At 60.6% G+C, this 16,533-nt stretch overlaps 1 protein-coding gene across 1 annotated transcript; it reads right to left on the reverse strand.

Moving 5' to 3' along the window:
* Window positions 1–924: 924 nt before the first annotated feature.
* Window positions 925–11,105, reverse strand: ZNF362 (zinc finger protein 362). The gene is given in 11 exon segments (XM_048967660.1): window positions 925–1,702; window positions 1,786–1,944; window positions 2,080–2,158; window positions 2,530–2,754; window positions 2,870–3,185; window positions 3,320–3,371; window positions 3,373–3,468; window positions 3,470–3,568; window positions 3,646–3,709; window positions 9,018–9,102; window positions 10,976–11,105. Coding segments are annotated over 11 exon segments (1,302 nt in total). The 5' UTR covers window positions 10,986–11,105; the 3' UTR covers window positions 925–1,585.
* Window positions 11,106–16,533: the final 5,428 nt, after the last annotated feature.

The following is a 16,533-nucleotide window of genomic DNA, read 5'->3' on the forward strand; positions in this document are numbered from 1 at the left end:
CCCAGTGGCTGTCTGGCTGCGGGGGCCCAAAGGCTTTGGGGGGGGAGGTCAGGGATGGTATCCCTAGAGCCTGTGGCTGCAATGGGGAGGAGGCCCTGGAGCTGGTGGCCGTGGCAGTGATGCGTCCCTGGAGGTGGTGGCTCTGTGCCCTGCTGCTCACATCCACGTTGCCCCAGCAGTGCCAGCTCTCCCAGAGAGCAGAGCAGCTCCCAGCACAGCAGAGCAGCTGCCTTCCCCACCACTTCATCATCCACCATCTCCACATCGAGGGGGTTTTTGTGGACCCCCCCCCCCCCCAGGTTCCTCCTTTGTCACCGCGCTGCCCCGTGCCCCCATCCCCGCAGCAGTGACACCACACACAGCCCATCGTTTGTTTCCTTTCCTTTTATTCTTTCTTTTTTCTGCTCCAAAACGGGCGCTGCTTTGCGGAGGGCCGGGGGGGGTCCCCACTGTTTTCCAACTGCCCGCAAAAAATGCTCCGTGTGGCCACGGCCCCCCCCCGGCTTCTCCATGAGCCACAATGCAAGACCGGGGGGGAAGGGGGGGGGGGAGGGAATAGGGAAAGAAGTGGGGGAGGGGTGGTGTTGTTTTTTTTTTCTTTTTCTCCTTTTTTAATAAGGTAATTGCTAGCTCTAGGGACACGTGGCCTGGATTTCCATCGAGGAAAATAAAAAAAAGGGCCCCAAACGGGGCTGGGGGGGGGGGGGGAAGGGGAGGGAGGGCGTTAACAGTGTGTATAAGAGGCGTATTTACACGGTATTAACATGCTGACAAAAAGGTTACAATATTGAGTATCGTACAACACCGAGGGGAAACGAGGAGCCAAAGGGTGGATGGACGGGGGGGAGGGGGGGTAAAAGGTGAGGGTGGGGGGGGGAAAGGCTGTGGGAAGTCAAATTAATAAACAGAAGGTAATAAACACCCTGGCAAAACAATGAGTTAAGGCTTAAAAAGTGTATAAAAAAATAACACAGTTAATATCCAAAACGGAACCAAAGAGTACATAATATAGATGAGTTTCTGTCGAGTCTCTCCGGGGCGCGGGGCCCCCAGCTCTGTACACGGGGCTATGTACACACAGAGGCACGCGCACCCCCCGCTGCTCCCGGAGTCCGGCGTGGGGGGGGAGCGAAACCAGAGGGGAAAACGTCTTTAAAAATCAAACGCAACCCACGCGGAGCAGCTCCCCCCCCCCCCTTAAAACAAAGCCCCCTCTGAGCCCTGCTCTGCTCCGGCACAGTCCTGGGGGGGAGGAGGGTTTCTGGCGTGCTCCGTTCCACGTCTGATTTTGTTTCTGTGTTAGCAGCACCAACTTCTTGGCCAATAAATATATATATATATATTTGTATCCAAAATGAGAGGAGGTGGAGGGCGGGGGGGGGGGGCTGACGAAGGAGAACCCCCTCCTTTACCCCCCCCCAACACGCTTCGCCCCCCCCAAGAAAACTGCAGAGATTCAAAGTGCTCTGAAACCGTCTTTGGATGTCACCAAACCTGCAGCCCCCCGGGGGGAGCAGGGGGGCCGGGTCGGGGGGGCCAACGGGGTGCCACCCCCCCGACAGCAGCGGGGTGGGACAGAGCCCACTTAGATGAGCGAGATCCGCACGGGGATGCCAGGGGATTCGGTCCTTTGAGGAGAGTGCTGGCTGACGAGGTGCTCCACCACGGTGTGTTTGGACATGTGCTTCATCAGGTACGTCTCCTGCGGGGCAGAAGGACAGATGGTGAGCAGGGGGTTGGGGTGCTGGAGGGGCCGTGCCACGCCGTGCCCCCAAAGCCCCTCACCGAGGTATAAGCACGGCCGCACATGCTGCAGCAGTAAGCCTTGGCGTGCTTGATGGCGTGCGCTGAGAGGTGGATCTGCAGCGAGGCCGAGTCCGTGTAGGCCCGGTAGCAATTCGGGCACTTGTAGGGCTTGTCCTTGTTGTGCTGTCGCTGGTGAGACTGCCAGAGAGCGGCACATGGTGGGTTGTTAGGGGGGGTGCGGGGCTGGGAGAGCCCGGAGCCCCCCCTGCTTCGCCCCCTGTGGGGTTCAGCACTCCGTGCCCCCCTCCCCGCCATCACCCAGGAGCTGCTGACCTGGAGGTTGGAGAGTTGTGTGAATGCCTTCTCGCAGCCGGGGTGTGGGCACTTGTAGGGTCTGTCACCGGTGTGGATTCTGCACAGGATGTGGGTATGGTGGGAGGGGAACGTGTCAGCCAATGGCCCCAGCAAGGCTGGGAACCCACACAGTCCCAAACCCTGCAAAGCTCCCAGCACCCACGTGGCCACTGAGCTCAGCAGTGACAGCCATGTGCGCAGAAGGGACCCAGTGATGGGGCACAAGGGGAAGGAGACCCTGGGTTGAGACCCAGAAGAGCTGCGTGGGTTGGAGAGCACAGCTGGAGATGGCGAAGGATAAGAAGGTGGTGCTGAGTGAACACCCCACCCCACCCCACCCCACCCCACCCCATCCCATCCCATCCCATCCCATCCCATCCCACCCCACTCCACTGGAGACTCCCAACCCCACGCAGCCCCTCCTGGCACCTGGTGTGCTGCTGGAGGTGGGACAGCTGGCGGAAGGACTTCTCGCAGTAGGAGCAGTGGTAGGGCTTCACGCCCAGGTGGATGCGCAAGTGCTGGGCCAGGTAGGAGGCGTTGGCAAAGGATTTGGAGCAGTGGGGGCACTTGTGGGGTTTGGCCTCTGTGTGCGACTTGGAGTGGATCTGCATCTCCGACTTGGTGAAGAACGTCAAAGGGCAGACCTTACACCTGCAGGAGAGCCACGGGGGCCGGGCTGGGCAGGACGCCTCACTGCACCCCTCATCTCCACCCCCGTCCCCACAGCACCGCCGCAGCCCGGCTCCAACGCCAGGCGCCCACCTACCTGTACGTCTTGCCCTCTTTGGCCGTCTCCCCCGAGGCCAGGATGGGGTAGGGAACCACGAGGACGGGCGGCCCCGAAGGGTTTTCCGCCTTGATCTTCTTGCGGCCCCGCTCCGTCTTGGGTGCCCCCAGCAAGCTGTGGCCCTGGATTGTCTTTATGGAGTCGAGGAGGGGCGGGCTGGTGATTCCTGAGATAAGGGTGGGCGAGGAAGCGATGAGGCGGCTCTGGCTGGTGGAGGTGGGTGTGGAAGGGGTGGTGGTGCCCGTGCTGGACTCGGAGGTGCTGACTGGGGGCGCGCGGGACGCCAGCCCCAACCCTGGCAGCAGAGACAGGCGGGTGTCAGCGGGGCACACGCTGCCCACCCCGCGCCCTCCCCCCACACTCGAGTGGCCCTCAGGCAGCAGGAGCCAAAGCAGACCCCTCTGGGTCCCCCCCAGGCAGCGCTGGTACCTGTGACGGTGCTGGTGGCCGGCCGAGCGTGCAGGGCCACATCGGGCTGCGGGGACTGCCTGCGGGTGGAGGCCTGGCACCTGCTGCAGCTTGGGGAGGGACATGATGGACTGGCTGCTTTCAGCAGGAGAGGGGGGCACCAGGAGGGGGCTGCTGGGAGGCAACGGAGGTGGGGGGCAAGTGTGGGGGCCGGATCTTCTCTGCCATCAGCTGCTCTTTGATTTTGTTGATCAGGACGAGGTTGTCCAGCTGGCAGGGGTGGAGGCAGAGAGGTCAGAGGTGCCCTGTTCCATTGGTTCTCCCTCCTCCCCAAACACCCGTCTCACCTGGCTGGGCATGGTTGGGGGAGGCGGCCAGAAGTAGGGGTTGTTGAAGCGAGGCTCCGCCATCCTGCAGGGAGAGATGGGGGTTACGGGGGGCAGCAGCCCGGCAGCTCCCTCTGGCCTCCCCACAGGGCTTTGTAACAGTGCTCCCCATGGGAAGGAGCCCCCAGGGCCCACCACAGGGAAGAGCCACACCGACAGCAACGCAGCAACCACCAGGAGATGCTTCCTGGAAAACCCTTCCAGAAGACGGAGCACAGAGGAGGAGAGCACAGCGGGGCAGCCGGCCCTTTGGGCAGCTCATATCCACACAGAAAGAACTGCTGCTGAAACCACAGCACCTGGCCAGGGCTCCCAACGGGTTCCCCCGGCCCTCACACCTGCAGGTATCACTGCTGCTCCCCAGCACCTCGGGGAAGGCTGCAGGAGGACACGGAGCACGGCGCAAGCACAGCAGCGACGCAAGGACCCCAAGGAGCCCCAGTAAGGGCACCTGCAGCAACCACAGGCGGCTCAGCTCGCTCCAGGACGAGCCCTGCTTGCAGCGGGGCTGGGAGATTTATGGAGACGCTAAATACTTTGGAAAAATGAATTCCAAAATCCATCTTTAGTTAATAGGAAACATCTGAGCAGGGATGGTGAGAAAATGACGGCAGCGGAACAGCCCGACATCAGCAGGCAGTGCTGCTGCTCACATCACAGCCAGAGCTGGCAGGGCACGCTGAGGCACGAGCACTTCTGATTCCTCCCCACCCGACACCCAATGCCGATTCAGCCATCAGACACTGCACACGTTATTTTGGCTGCACCACGAGCTGGGAGCAGGCGGGACCCCCGTGTCTGTGCACAGAGCAAGGAGGAAGGAGCTCCTCGGCACCTTCCCCAGCTCTGCGGGTGACAGAGCTGCAGGGAGATGACCTCCATTTGGAGCAGAAATCAGGCCACGGAGGGAGAAACCAGAACGGCACAGACCCATCCCCACCACAGCCGGCACCAGGAGAACCAGGCATGAGATCAGCACGGGTTCCCTGCAGAACACTGCTGCAAAGGAGGGCAGGGAGGCCGGGGACAGCGAGGCACAGAGCGGGACCTGCTGAGCCGCATGGCACGTGGGGACGAGACCGCGGAGCAGGAGGGCAGCAGCCACGTGGCAGCGGGTGGCGCTGAGCAGCTTGAGGTCCTGGGAGTGGCAGCCCTGCCCAGGGACCTGGAGCTGAGGGCAGGATGGGAGCTGCTGATTAAGAGCCTCAAGCAGGACCGCCCCGGCCAGCACTGGGCTCCGGCAGCTCGGGGCACCCAGAGCAAGGCAGACTGCATTGCAGTTGCCCCAGGCGTCACTTCAGAGCGTCCCTTTCGCTGGGGTCAGCTCTCTCATGAAAGCAGAGCCGTGCACAGAGCCACAGGGAACCCTGCCCTGCACCAGCCTGTGCCAGCAAACGCTGTCAGAGGTGACAACTCACTGCTTACAACGCCTGTACCACAGTGTGGGACAAACACAGCACTCTGACATCCCCAGGTCAGAGCTCTCCTGCCACTGCCAAGATGCCCAAACCCACCACATGGCCCTGAATCCCACCACCATCACAGCCTGAAGCTCACCACCATGGCTTGAATCCTACCATCATGGCCTGAATATTACCACCATCACAGCACAAACCCCACCATCACAGTTCAAATCCCACCACCGTGGCCCAAGCTCCACCAGCACAGCCTGGATCCCACCATTATGGCCTGAGCTCTACCATCACAGCCAGAATCCCACCACCACAGCTTGAATCCTACCGCCACAGCCCCGAATCCCACCGCCAGGTCCTGAGCCCAACCATCACAGCCCAAATCCTTGCACCATCACAGCCTGAACCCCACCACCATGTCCTGAATCCTAGCACTATGGCTTGAATCCCGCCACCATAGCCTGAGTCCTGCCACCACGGCTCAGCCAGCGGCTGCCCCGCAGCGTGGGAAGCTGCAGCCCTCCTTCGATTCTTGCCTGGCCAGAGCAGGAAAACAGGAAGCCAGAGCTATGATTAGAAAAGGTTTTTGGAGCCAACCCAGCGAGCCGCTGCTCTGCCCTCACAGCAGGTGCCCCGTGCCCTCTGTTCCCCCCATCCTAGACCATGCAAAGCTCTGCCCGCCCCGTTTGCTTGAAGAAACGGAGGATCCCAGCACAGCCTGCAGCTGCCATGGAAGGGGGGGAGCATGACCTGCTGCAGCCTCCCACTCCTGCCCCACCTGAGCAGTTCTTATTTAACAGCAAAGCTGCTGCAACCGCTGCATGTGGAGCGCTGCAAACCTGCCCAGAATAAAGGGAAAAGAAACAGCGGTGGTGCCAAAAAAATCTCTGTTCCTGTCCCAGCTTAATTTCATAAATTGTGCTGTGTCTCATCTGGAGCATAGGGGGGATTGCTCCCCCCTCCCAGGGCTGAGCTCGGACGGCGGGGGGAGGGGGCCGGAGGGGATATAAAGCAGATGGAAAAATACATAAACTCCCTTTTTCTAGATTCTCAGCTAACTATGAAAAATGGAAGCTGACACATGGCAAAAAAAAAAAAGAAAAAGAAAAAAATCCATTAAAATGGAAATGATGAAGGGTGGGGAATGCTGCAGCACGTCTCCCCCCGGCTCTGCTGGGCACGGCGCCGTGTGCCGGGCAGCGGGACGGAGGAGCTGCTGCTGAGGCAAAGAAGGCGTCGTGGGCACCCAGCAGGGCTCCATCAGTGCGCACCGGAGCTCCCAGGCAGGGAAGGAAGCAGAGGGAGGTGGACAGAGCAAGCAGCGGATGCACAGGGAAGGGAGAGGCGTCGTGGCAGAGCAAGGCCCGGCGCCGCGTGGAGGGGAAGGAGTGCGCAGGCGGCTGCAGCAAGGCCGGCGGTGGCCCGGCACGGACAAGACATGGTGCACACCGTGTTTGGTACTCACAGGCTGGCCTCAGAAGCCAGATGGCCGCAGCTGCCTGGGGAGACGTGTCGATGAGGCTCCAGATTGATGGAGGTAGATGATGGCACGGGTGGGTACGAGCGCCAGGCCCCGCAGCTCACTATAGCCTTCCAACTTCCTACCAAACTGCCGCTAAGTCAAGCTACAGTTCTCTAGGGAACGTCTCTACTTTGGCAGCCCTCTCTGTCTCGCCTTCGCTGAAATAAAAAGAAACAAGAGATTCTTTTCACGGACACGGCACGGCACCGCCACGAGAAGGGTTCGCTCCCGGGGACCGGCGCCGCTTCGCCCCTCGGGGCCGGCGAGCGGCCACAGGGCTGCCTGGCACAGGTAGGGCAGCAAATGGGGCAGGGGGCGGCAAGGAGGGGATGGGGGTGAGCCGAGCGTCATGCCTGGGTACTGCGGGGCGCCAGCGGCCAAGCGAGAAGCCCGCCCTCCACCAGCACAGCCTCGCTCCCCCAAGCAGGGTCCCCGGCTGACAAGCGTCCATCAGGAGCAAGCTGGGCACGGAGCAACAAGCGCAGGGCCGAGCCGGGTAGCAGCACCCAGTGCTGGGCAGCACGAGTCCACACAGCCTCAGACTGCAGCAGGCAAAAGCAAAGAGCCCAGTGTCCCCGGCCGTCCCCTCAGGGCGCCATCAGACCAGCAGGAGGGGACTTGGGGATGTGGCACCCGCACAGCCGTGCCCCCATCACCCCTCGTCCTGTTCCATTTGCAGCACTCCACCCGTTCTCATGCCGCCCAGCTCCGCCTGTACTCCGCCACATTTTCCCTCAAAAGCACAAAACCTTCTCGCCCCATAAGCTCAGCCCTGCCAGGGGAAGGGGCTGCACCATCCCCACCTTCCCAGCACGCAGCCAGCACTGGTCGGAACCCATTGCACATCTCTGCGGGCTGCGTGCAAGCGGCCCCTGCCCGGAGGAGCAGCTTTTCAGGAGAAACCAAAGGCCCGACTGCAAAATCCCCAGCCCCGAGCTGCCGGGCTGGAAGCAGCATCAAAGCCACCCACGTGCCCGTGGGCTGCCATGCCGTGCCCAGGCGGGCTCCCCGTGCCGCAACGCGCCGTCCTGCTGCCAGCTCCAGGGACCGTCCCGCGTGGGCCCTGCGCCCACGGCCCCCGGCCCAGCTTTTCCTCAGCAGGAAGAATTTACCCTAAGGCAGAAGACAGCATAAGGAACGTAAGCCAGGGAAGCAGAAACAACACGTGAAACCCGGGGCAGGAGGCTCAGAAATCCCCGTTCCAGAGGAACGGCTTGGAGGCATCGTGTGCCAGAAGAATTCACCCAAGATGGAACCAATTAAACCCCACGTTTCCGCCCCCCGAAGGGCTCTGACTGGCGTTTCTCATTCAGATTTCCTTCCCCAAGCAAAATCAACTGAAAGCCAACAGCGGCTGGAGCAGAAAGCCCATCCCAGCAGGGCCGGGGCTGCGGGACGGGGCCCCAAGGGGTGTGAGGAGCCGTGTGTGCCCTCACCCCATAGGTCTGCACTGGGAACAGAGTCAGAGCCCCACATTCTGCCTGCAGGGCCCCAAATCCCCGAGGAGCCCACACTGCACGAGGAGAGAGCGGAATCCCGAACGGAGGAATGCGGGGCCCGAGGGCTGCACTGCTGCCCAGGGTGAGGAACCCAGCCTGGGGGGCTTCTGCAGCTGCCCTGCAAGCAGTGGGGAGAAGGAAGCGGTGCAAAGAGGATGGGCAGAGCGGGTGTGGAAGGAGCAATGAAGGGAACCCACTTCCCTCGGAGCCACCCTGGAGACCGAAACAGGGAGCAGGCAGGACAGGACACCCAGCTCACAGCCCCTGGAGGCAGGGGCAGAGCTGTGCCCTACGGAAGCCAGCAGAGACACCAAAGCCACACTGCTAGAACCAGCAGCGCCCACCCAGCCAGGCAGAGGGACGAGCAGCACAGTGCAGGCCTGGCTGTGACATCGCACTGGGGACAGCGGGCACCGAACCCCCGGCACCCCGCGATGCCACACTGCCAGCCGGCACACACACGGCAAAGCGGAGCCGGCAGTGACGCTCAGAGCTGGGCGCCGTGACAGCAGGGACAGCGCGGCGGCGAAGCAGAGCTTTGCCCCAAGGCCAGGCAAGGAGGCAGCAAGCGGTTCCCAACCCCAACCCCGCCGCCCCAACCCCACACATGCATGCACTTGTCACAAGGCACGGCCAGCCGCCGCTCTCCGGGGGAGAAGGGGATTCCTGAGGGAGAACGGATTGCTCCGCACAGAGAAGCGCACGGACTGCCGGCCCTGGGAGAGGAGATGGGGATCGCGCTCATGCTGCGAGCGGGACCCCAACGAACCCAGGCTGGGTCCGGCATCCCTCCCCGCGCCCCCAGGCAGGTACCCGGCTGGCAGCCCCCCGGGGGCCCTGCTGCCCAACGCTCCCAGCTTCAGCGCGGTTCGTTCCCCTCGAGAGCGCCGGCATGCCCACCTCTGAGAGTACTGGCGTTGCTTCCCCTTATCCGCGTCCATCTCCAGATCTAGCTGGGAACCGGTGCCGCACGCGGGGCGTTTCTCTACGGGGGGACAAGGAGGACAACTTCACACACCCCAAAAAACACAACACGCGGAGGAACAAAAGCGGAGCGGCTCCCAACGACCCGACCCGTGGGAACGTAGGGCTTTTTCCTGAAAGCAGACAAAAAGAAAAGCTGTGTTTTCATCCCCGGGCGCCCTGATCCGGGGTGCCCGCAGGGCCTGCACCCATCCATCCATCCGTCCGTCCGTCCATCCGCCCCGCAGGCTGCACGCCAGGAGGGGGCCCAAAACTTTTCCCTCTCCTCTCCGATCCCATTTCCATCCCCAAAGGCTCCGGGCTGGGAGCGCTGCCCATCCCGCCATCCCCACGCACAGCATCCCACGGTGCGGAAGAGAGGAAAAGGGCCGAGGGACGGATCCAGGGCCAAACCGCAGCTCGCCGCCGGCGCAGCCGGGCATGATGGATGTATAAATAGGGGTGTGAGCATCCCCACGCTATGGCACGGCCAAACCGATGCGTGCGGGAGGACACTGAGCTCCCTGGGCACCGCCGCTGTCGGAAATGTGGGTCCCCTCACTAAAGCAGCGACTTCCACATTCCTGCTAAAGCGCGATGCAAGATACATCCCCCCCCCAACCGGCTCTGTTAGACCGAAAAAAATACGGTTAACGGGGAGGGGATGGAATGAAGGGAAAAAGGAGGGGAGTGGGGGGGTGGGGTGGATAAATAAATAAAGCACAGCAGCCCCCCATCACACATCACAGCACCACCACCGTGCAGATTGAAAGGCCCGAAAAAAAAAAAACCAAAAAAAAAAAACCAGAAAAAAGAAAAAAATCATAATAATAAAAGGAAAGAAAGCAGACGGAGGGGGGGGGGGGGGAGGCGGGGGTATGAAATAAAATGAAAAAAAAAAAAAAAAAGAATGGAAGAGAAAAGCGACGGAGGGAGAAGCGACCGAGAGAAAGGCAGCCGAGCCCCCACGCCGCATCCGCCGCTCCTCGCCGAGCACCGCCGCACGGATGGGGCCGTTCGGCTGCAATTAACTTTTCCATCAGACCCTCCGGAGGGAGAAAAAGAGAGAATCCAGCAAAGCGGGCATCTTCCTGGCTGCCCCCCCCCTTCCTCCTCCTTCCTCCTCCTCCTGGGTTGGGAGGGATGGGGGGGGCACACGCAGAGGGGTGCCCCCCCCCGGGGAGGGGGTGAGAGAAGAAGTGTGGGGGGGGATAGAAAATAGAAGGAAAAAAAAATAGAAAGGGGGGGAGGGAAAAAAAAAAAAAAAAAGCAAAAACACGAAAGCAGAACGCGAGAGAACAGCGAAGTTGGGCGCGGAGTGAAGTTGCTCCTGCCTGGGGGGGGGGGAAGGGGGGGAACCTCCGCAGACAAAAAGGCCGAAGGGAGAGGGGGGGATGGGGGGGCGGCCCCGCTCGGTGCCCCTCCGCCGCCTCTCCCACATTCTCAGACGGTTTTATTAAAATTCGCAGACAAAAGGAAAACAAAAATGGCAGCCCGGCTTATTTTTAAAGCGCGGGGAGGAACGGGGGGCCGCCATGTTCTGCAGATCCGCGGTTACGGGGGGGGGGGGGGGGGGAAAAGGGGGGGAAAAAAAAAAATTAAAAAAAAATTAAAATTAAAAAAAAAAAAAACAAATTAAAGGGGAAGGGGAAAAAAAATGAGGAAAAAAATAATAATCCAGATCTCGAGGAGGAACGCAGCACCGCCCTGCCCCCCCCCACCCACAATCGCTGTTTACCGGAGCTCGCACCGGGGGGGGGGGGTGTTATTATTTTTTGAATGCGGGAGGAGAGGAGGAGAAGAAGGGGGGGGCGAGGGGGGGAGGGGGGGAAGAGGAGGGAAAGAAGGAGGAAAAAAAAAAAAAAAAAAAAAAAAAAAAAAGACACTTCCTATACCAACAGCCATGCTCCGCGTCCCGCGTCTCTCCGCCGCCGCACCGACAAAATGGGCGCCCCGCGCCTCCGCCCGCCCCCCGCGCCTCCGCCTCCGCCCGCCCAGGGACCGCGGCGGGCAGCACCGGGCCGCCCTGCCCCGACCGACCGACCGACCGACCGACCGCCCCCTGCACGGCGCGGCGCCACGGCGGGGGGCGGCCAGCGGGGCGGCCGCGGGGCTCGGTTCGGTTCCGTGCGGTTCCCTGAGCCCCCTCCTCCCCGGCTCTCCTCAGCTTCTCGCCCCCATCAGAGTCACCCGGTTCTTCCCACTGCACCCCAGTCCTCAGTCCACAGCCTCGCAGTTCTCCTCAGCCCCCCTCGCTGCCCCCCAGTTCCCTCCGGTGCCCCTCACTCCTTCGCTCACCCCCTCGGTGCCCCCCAGTTCTCCCCAGCGCCCCCCAATTCTCCTCCACCTCCAGCCTCTATCAGTGCCCCCCAGTTCTCCTCATTGCCCCCCCAGTTCTGCTCAGCCCCGGGTTCTCCTCAGTGCCCCCCAGCAGCCCCAAATTCCCCTCAGCCCCCCTCAGTGCCCCTCAGTTTTCCTCATTGCTCCCTAGTTCTCAGCCCCTCACCCCTATCAGTGCTCCCCAGTTTTCCCCAGCAACCCCCAGTTTCCCTCAGTGCCCCCCTAGTCCTCCTCAGTCTCAAGTCTCTCCCAATGCCCCCCAGCTCTCCTCAGCTCCTTGTCCTTCTCAGTGCCCTCCTAACACCCCCTAATTCTCCTCAGCTCCCCTCAGCACCCTCAGTTCTCTCCACCACCCACCAGTTCCCCTCAGTGCCCCCAGCTCCCTTCAGTGCCCACCAATCCTCCTCAGTCTCCAGCCTCTTCCAGTGCCCCCCAGTTCTCCTCATTGCCCCCCAGTTCTCCTCAGCACCCCCAGTTCCTCTCAGCCCCCCTCAGTGCCCCCCAGTTCTCCTCATTGCCCCCAGTTCTCATCCCCTCACCCCTCTTGGTGCTCCACAGTTCTCTCCAGCAGCCCCCAATCCCCCTCAGTGCCCCCCCATTCTCCCCACACCCCCCCCCCCCTTCCGGTGCAGTGACTGGGTTGGAAAGGTCCCCCCCAGGGATGGGGCACCCCCAGCTCTCCAGACAGTGCCCACCATCTCCTCCTGCTGCAGACCGACGTTGGGGTGCAGCACTGCTGGCCATGCAGCTTGCTTCCTGCAAACTCCATGGGGCAGCCTGGCTTTCCCACAAGTTTCCAGCAACTGTGCCATTGAAAAACAAAAGCAGAAACCCCAACCCTGAGCTCTGCGTGCTTTCCCAGCCCCTCAAAAGCACCCATGGCAGACGGAGAGGAGCAGGGTGCTTCGCTCACCCCCCCGGCGCATCGGAGGGCGGTTGCAATGTCTCCCCTCAGCCTGCTCTTCTCCAGACTAAACAAACCCGGCCCTCCAGCATGGCTGCAGTGCTCTCAGCTCGCGGTCTCACTCCTCAGAGTCGTGCATGAGAGGATGGAAGAGAAGTGGATGAGGGCTCGGAGCGGTGGGGCAGACATCTCCGTGCACACGGGGTGAGTGCTGCCGACCCCACTGTGTGCATCTGGGTGCCCTCCACCTGAAGCACACCGAACCCTTCTGCTCGCTCCAGGGGCTGGAGGAGTTGAATCATAGAATGATAGAATCATAGAATGGCCTGGGTTGAGAAGGACCACAATGATCATCTGGTTTCAGCTCCCCTGCTGCAGGCAGGGTTACCAACCACCAGACCGGGCAGCCCAGAGCCACGTCCAGCCTGGCCCTGATGAGCTGGTCGTGCAGCAGTGTACCAGCAGTAGTGGAGGGTCCATTCCCACCTGGGCTGGGAGATGGGTGCGTGTAGGACCCTTCCTGACCTCCCTGATTCCACCAGCATCTCTTTGTCCCCTGCCACCCCCTGGTTCCAAGTTCCCCTCCATCCGCATGTGAGATGCATTTCCACCGCTGCTTTCACTTCTGTCTGCACTTCTGGGGGGTTTGGGCTGCATCCCCAGGAAGGCTCCAGGTGGCTGGAGGACACCCCCAGACTTGCAGGCAGGGGATGCAGCCATTGGGACAGGCTGGCCAGTAGAAGTCTCTTGGTGATGCTGCATTATGCTGAGGCTGCAGGGGCTCTTCCAGCCGTGTGCTGGGTGGATTCAAGCATCCCCCACCTCGCTGGGTTCAGGCAGGGACCCCCAAGCTCAGCCTACAGGACCTGGGGGGGCTCCAGCGTGCCCACCTCCCCATCCCCGAGCTGCAAAATGGCACCGCAGAGAGGAAGCGGATCTGGCTGCTAAGCTCACATTCAAAAGGAGGTGTTCAAAGGCTCTTCTGCCCCCGGGGCAGATCCAACCGCAATTAAAAGGGAAGGAAGGCAGGGGAGCGCTCGGCGCGGCACGGAGATGCCGCCTTTGCCATAAATCACCTCTGCGGGCGCTTGGGCGGGCGGCAGCGCTGCTCCACCTGCTCTCCCCGCGCCCGCAGAGCCGTGCCCGCCGGCAATGGGAACGGCAGCGGCTTTCCCGAGGTGGGAGATGCGGCAGGGATGCAGCAGTGAGCCGGGCTGAAGGGGCAGGAGATGCTCGAGAGGTGCGGCTCGCTGCCCCCAGGGCACGGCCGTGTGTGCGCAGAGCCGAGCTGCGGCGTTCCTGCAATCCGGGGCGTGGAGCTGGGGGTGGGAAGGAGATGCTGGTCAAAAAGTGTGGGATTAGGGTTAGGGGTAGGGTTAGGAGTAGGTTAGGGTTAGGGTAGGGTAAGGTTAGGGATAGGGATTGGGTTAGGGGTAGGGGTTGGGTTAGGGTAGGAGTAGGACTGGTTAGGATTAAGGGTATTCCTAGGGAACAGACTGGGAAAGTTGGCTGGGAAAGCTGCAAGCCAGCATTGAGACCTTCGGTGCCAGACAGCCCTTCTGATGGGGTCTTTGTCCCCGCCAGCAGCAGCAGCAGGCACCAAGCAGGAAATCCTCTGGGAAATGCCTCTCTCTATCCTAACTTCGTATTTGTTTCCTTTTCTTTGCAAGAAATCTCTCTTTCAGTCAAGCGGGGCTGGAGAGTTAGCGCTGGGCCGAGTTCAGCAGCAGAGCCATCAACCCGTGCAGATGGTTCCTGCCCCATAAAACATTCCCTGCAACACCCCACAAGTGCTCGCACAAGAGGCAGATGATTACAGCAGGCGGTGATGAGGGCCGGAACAAGTCAGTGCAGAGCTTCCCAAGGTGTTTCCCAGGCAGTGGGACGCACAGCAGCTCGCTGGCAATGACTCACAGGCGGCCATGTGAGCACAAGGGTGGGCGCTGCTGGGGGTGGGCGCGTGGAAATGCTCCATCCTGGCTCACTGGGATGCTGTGCTGGGCGAGCGGAGCTGCAGCGTGGGTTCTTCACCCTGGAAATGGGTGAAGCTCTCGGCCCTGACGGCGCTGAGCTGTGTGTGCGCAGGGTGCCTGCGGCCGCGGGCTGGGAGCTTGCAGAAGTTTAGGGGTGATTGGGTGAGAGAAAGCAGCCGTGCATTTGTTACCTTTCTCCTCCTGTAAATGGGAGGGACATTTGGTTATAATTAGGTAATGAGTTAATTAGGATTAATTAGTTAATGTTTGCAAAGCACTTAGGAGATGAAAAGCGGCGGCACAGAGTGGCTTTGTGCATCCTGGAGGGCTGTGGGCCCCCACTCTGTGCAGGGGCACATTCGTGTCAAACCCTGGGTGCAAAAGCCCTGAAATCCCAATCCATGAAGAGGAGAAACGTCAGCCGTGCACAGCGGGAACAGGGCCGCATCCTGCAACGACAGCAGCAGCACAGCAGCTCTCAGAGCACAGTGGGGAGCATTGCGCCGGGGGAAACTGGAGGTGTGGGCTCATCCAGCATCCCCCCCAGGCCCCTGGGAACATCTTGACTTTGTAGCTCCATGGGAAGGAGAGCCCCAAAGCCTCACCCACCCTGAGCACGCAGCCCTGCGCATCTGCTCCAGCGAGGCTGAAACCTGCGGCAGCGCAGCGCTGGGACGCGGCAGTGCGTGCTGGGAGCCGGCCTGTCCCAGCCTGCCCTCCCCGCCTGCACCCCCGGCAGCATCCTTTGAACCAACAGGGAAAATTCCAGCGGCTCGGGGGCCTCCCTTCCTGCTGGCATCCTCTGTGCGAGGCGCACGGCACAGCACCCAGCGCTCGTGCAACACACGACGCTGCTTCCAGCTCACCTGCGTTCTGCTCCCTCCCAGAGGCGACTCAGTCTCTGATGGTCCCTTCAGCCATAATCCTAACTGTAACCAAACTAAATCCAAACCCTAACCCCAACCCTAATCCTGATCCTAACCCCAACCATTACACCACCCCACCCAAACCAACCCCCAAATCCAGCACTAACCCAAACCCTTATCTCAACCCCAACCCCAGTACAGATCCCTGGTCCCTCCTCCTCCTTTCCCAGCTCCCAGGAGCAGAAAAGCATGACCCAAAGAAGCAGGGGATGCATGCTCCCAATTCCCGACTGCAGCAAGTGCCCGCTGGGCGCTCATACAAGGGTTAGCAGGAGATAACGAAGCCAATTTAACAATTAACCAGGATTAATTTCCCTGTTTGCCCTAACACACACGCCCTGCCGTGTGGTTTCCCTTCATCCACACGCGCTGCTACAGCCGCTGCTCCCCCGCCAGTCTCACCCACAACAAGGCTCCAGGCAGGGCGTGCTTCCCTTCCTGCAGCGCTAACGAAGGCAGCTAATGAGCAGCAGGGATGTGTGCTGGAGGAACCCAGCTCCTGCTGGTGCTTCAATGGATGACCCCACACCCACAGGCTCTGTGTCATCCCCTGCTCATTTCCATAGGGTTCCATGGGTGAAGTTCCACATTGCCCAAGTTTCTCAGTCCAGTCCCACTGATCAACTATAGCCAACTATTAACCTACCCCTAAAAGTACCACAGACCCTAACCATATCACAAACCCTAATCCTGCACCCAGCAACCCCACGACATCCCTCAGCCCTCCTGTGTCCTCATGGGCTGCGTCCACATTGCTCAACTTTCCCTGTCTGGACCCCATGAATAACCCTAAACAAAATACTTAACAAACCCCAAACTCAGACCTTAAATTTACCCTAACCCTGAAACTAAGCTAACCTGAACCTAACTCTAAGCCTAAGCCCATCTCTAGGCCTAATCCTACCATGACCCCAACCCTAACTTTAACTGTAACCCTAATTCTAACCCAAAACTAAACCATAACCCTAAGCCTAAACCTAACTCAAAGCCAAGCCCTAACCCAAGCCCAAATCCAAAGCCCTAAGACTAACCCAAACCATAACCCTGACAGTAAACCAAACCCAAACCCTAACCCTTAACATAAGCTGAATGCTAACCCTAAACTTGACCAACTCTACCCCTAACCAATCCCGACCCAAACCCTAACGCTTAACCTAGCCCTAATCCTGAACCTCACATTAACACTGTCACTAATTCTATCTTAACCCTAACTCTAATCCTAACCCTAACTCTAACCATACCACAAATCCTAACCCCACAGCCCGCAGCTCCATGGCATCCTGTATCCACATGGACTCAGGTTCCCCACT

The sequence above is a fragment of the Lagopus muta genome, chromosome 21 (genome assembly GCF_023343835.1).
Source record: "Lagopus muta isolate bLagMut1 chromosome 21, bLagMut1 primary, whole genome shotgun sequence".
Lineage (NCBI taxonomy): Eukaryota > Metazoa > Chordata > Aves > Galliformes > Phasianidae > Lagopus > Lagopus muta.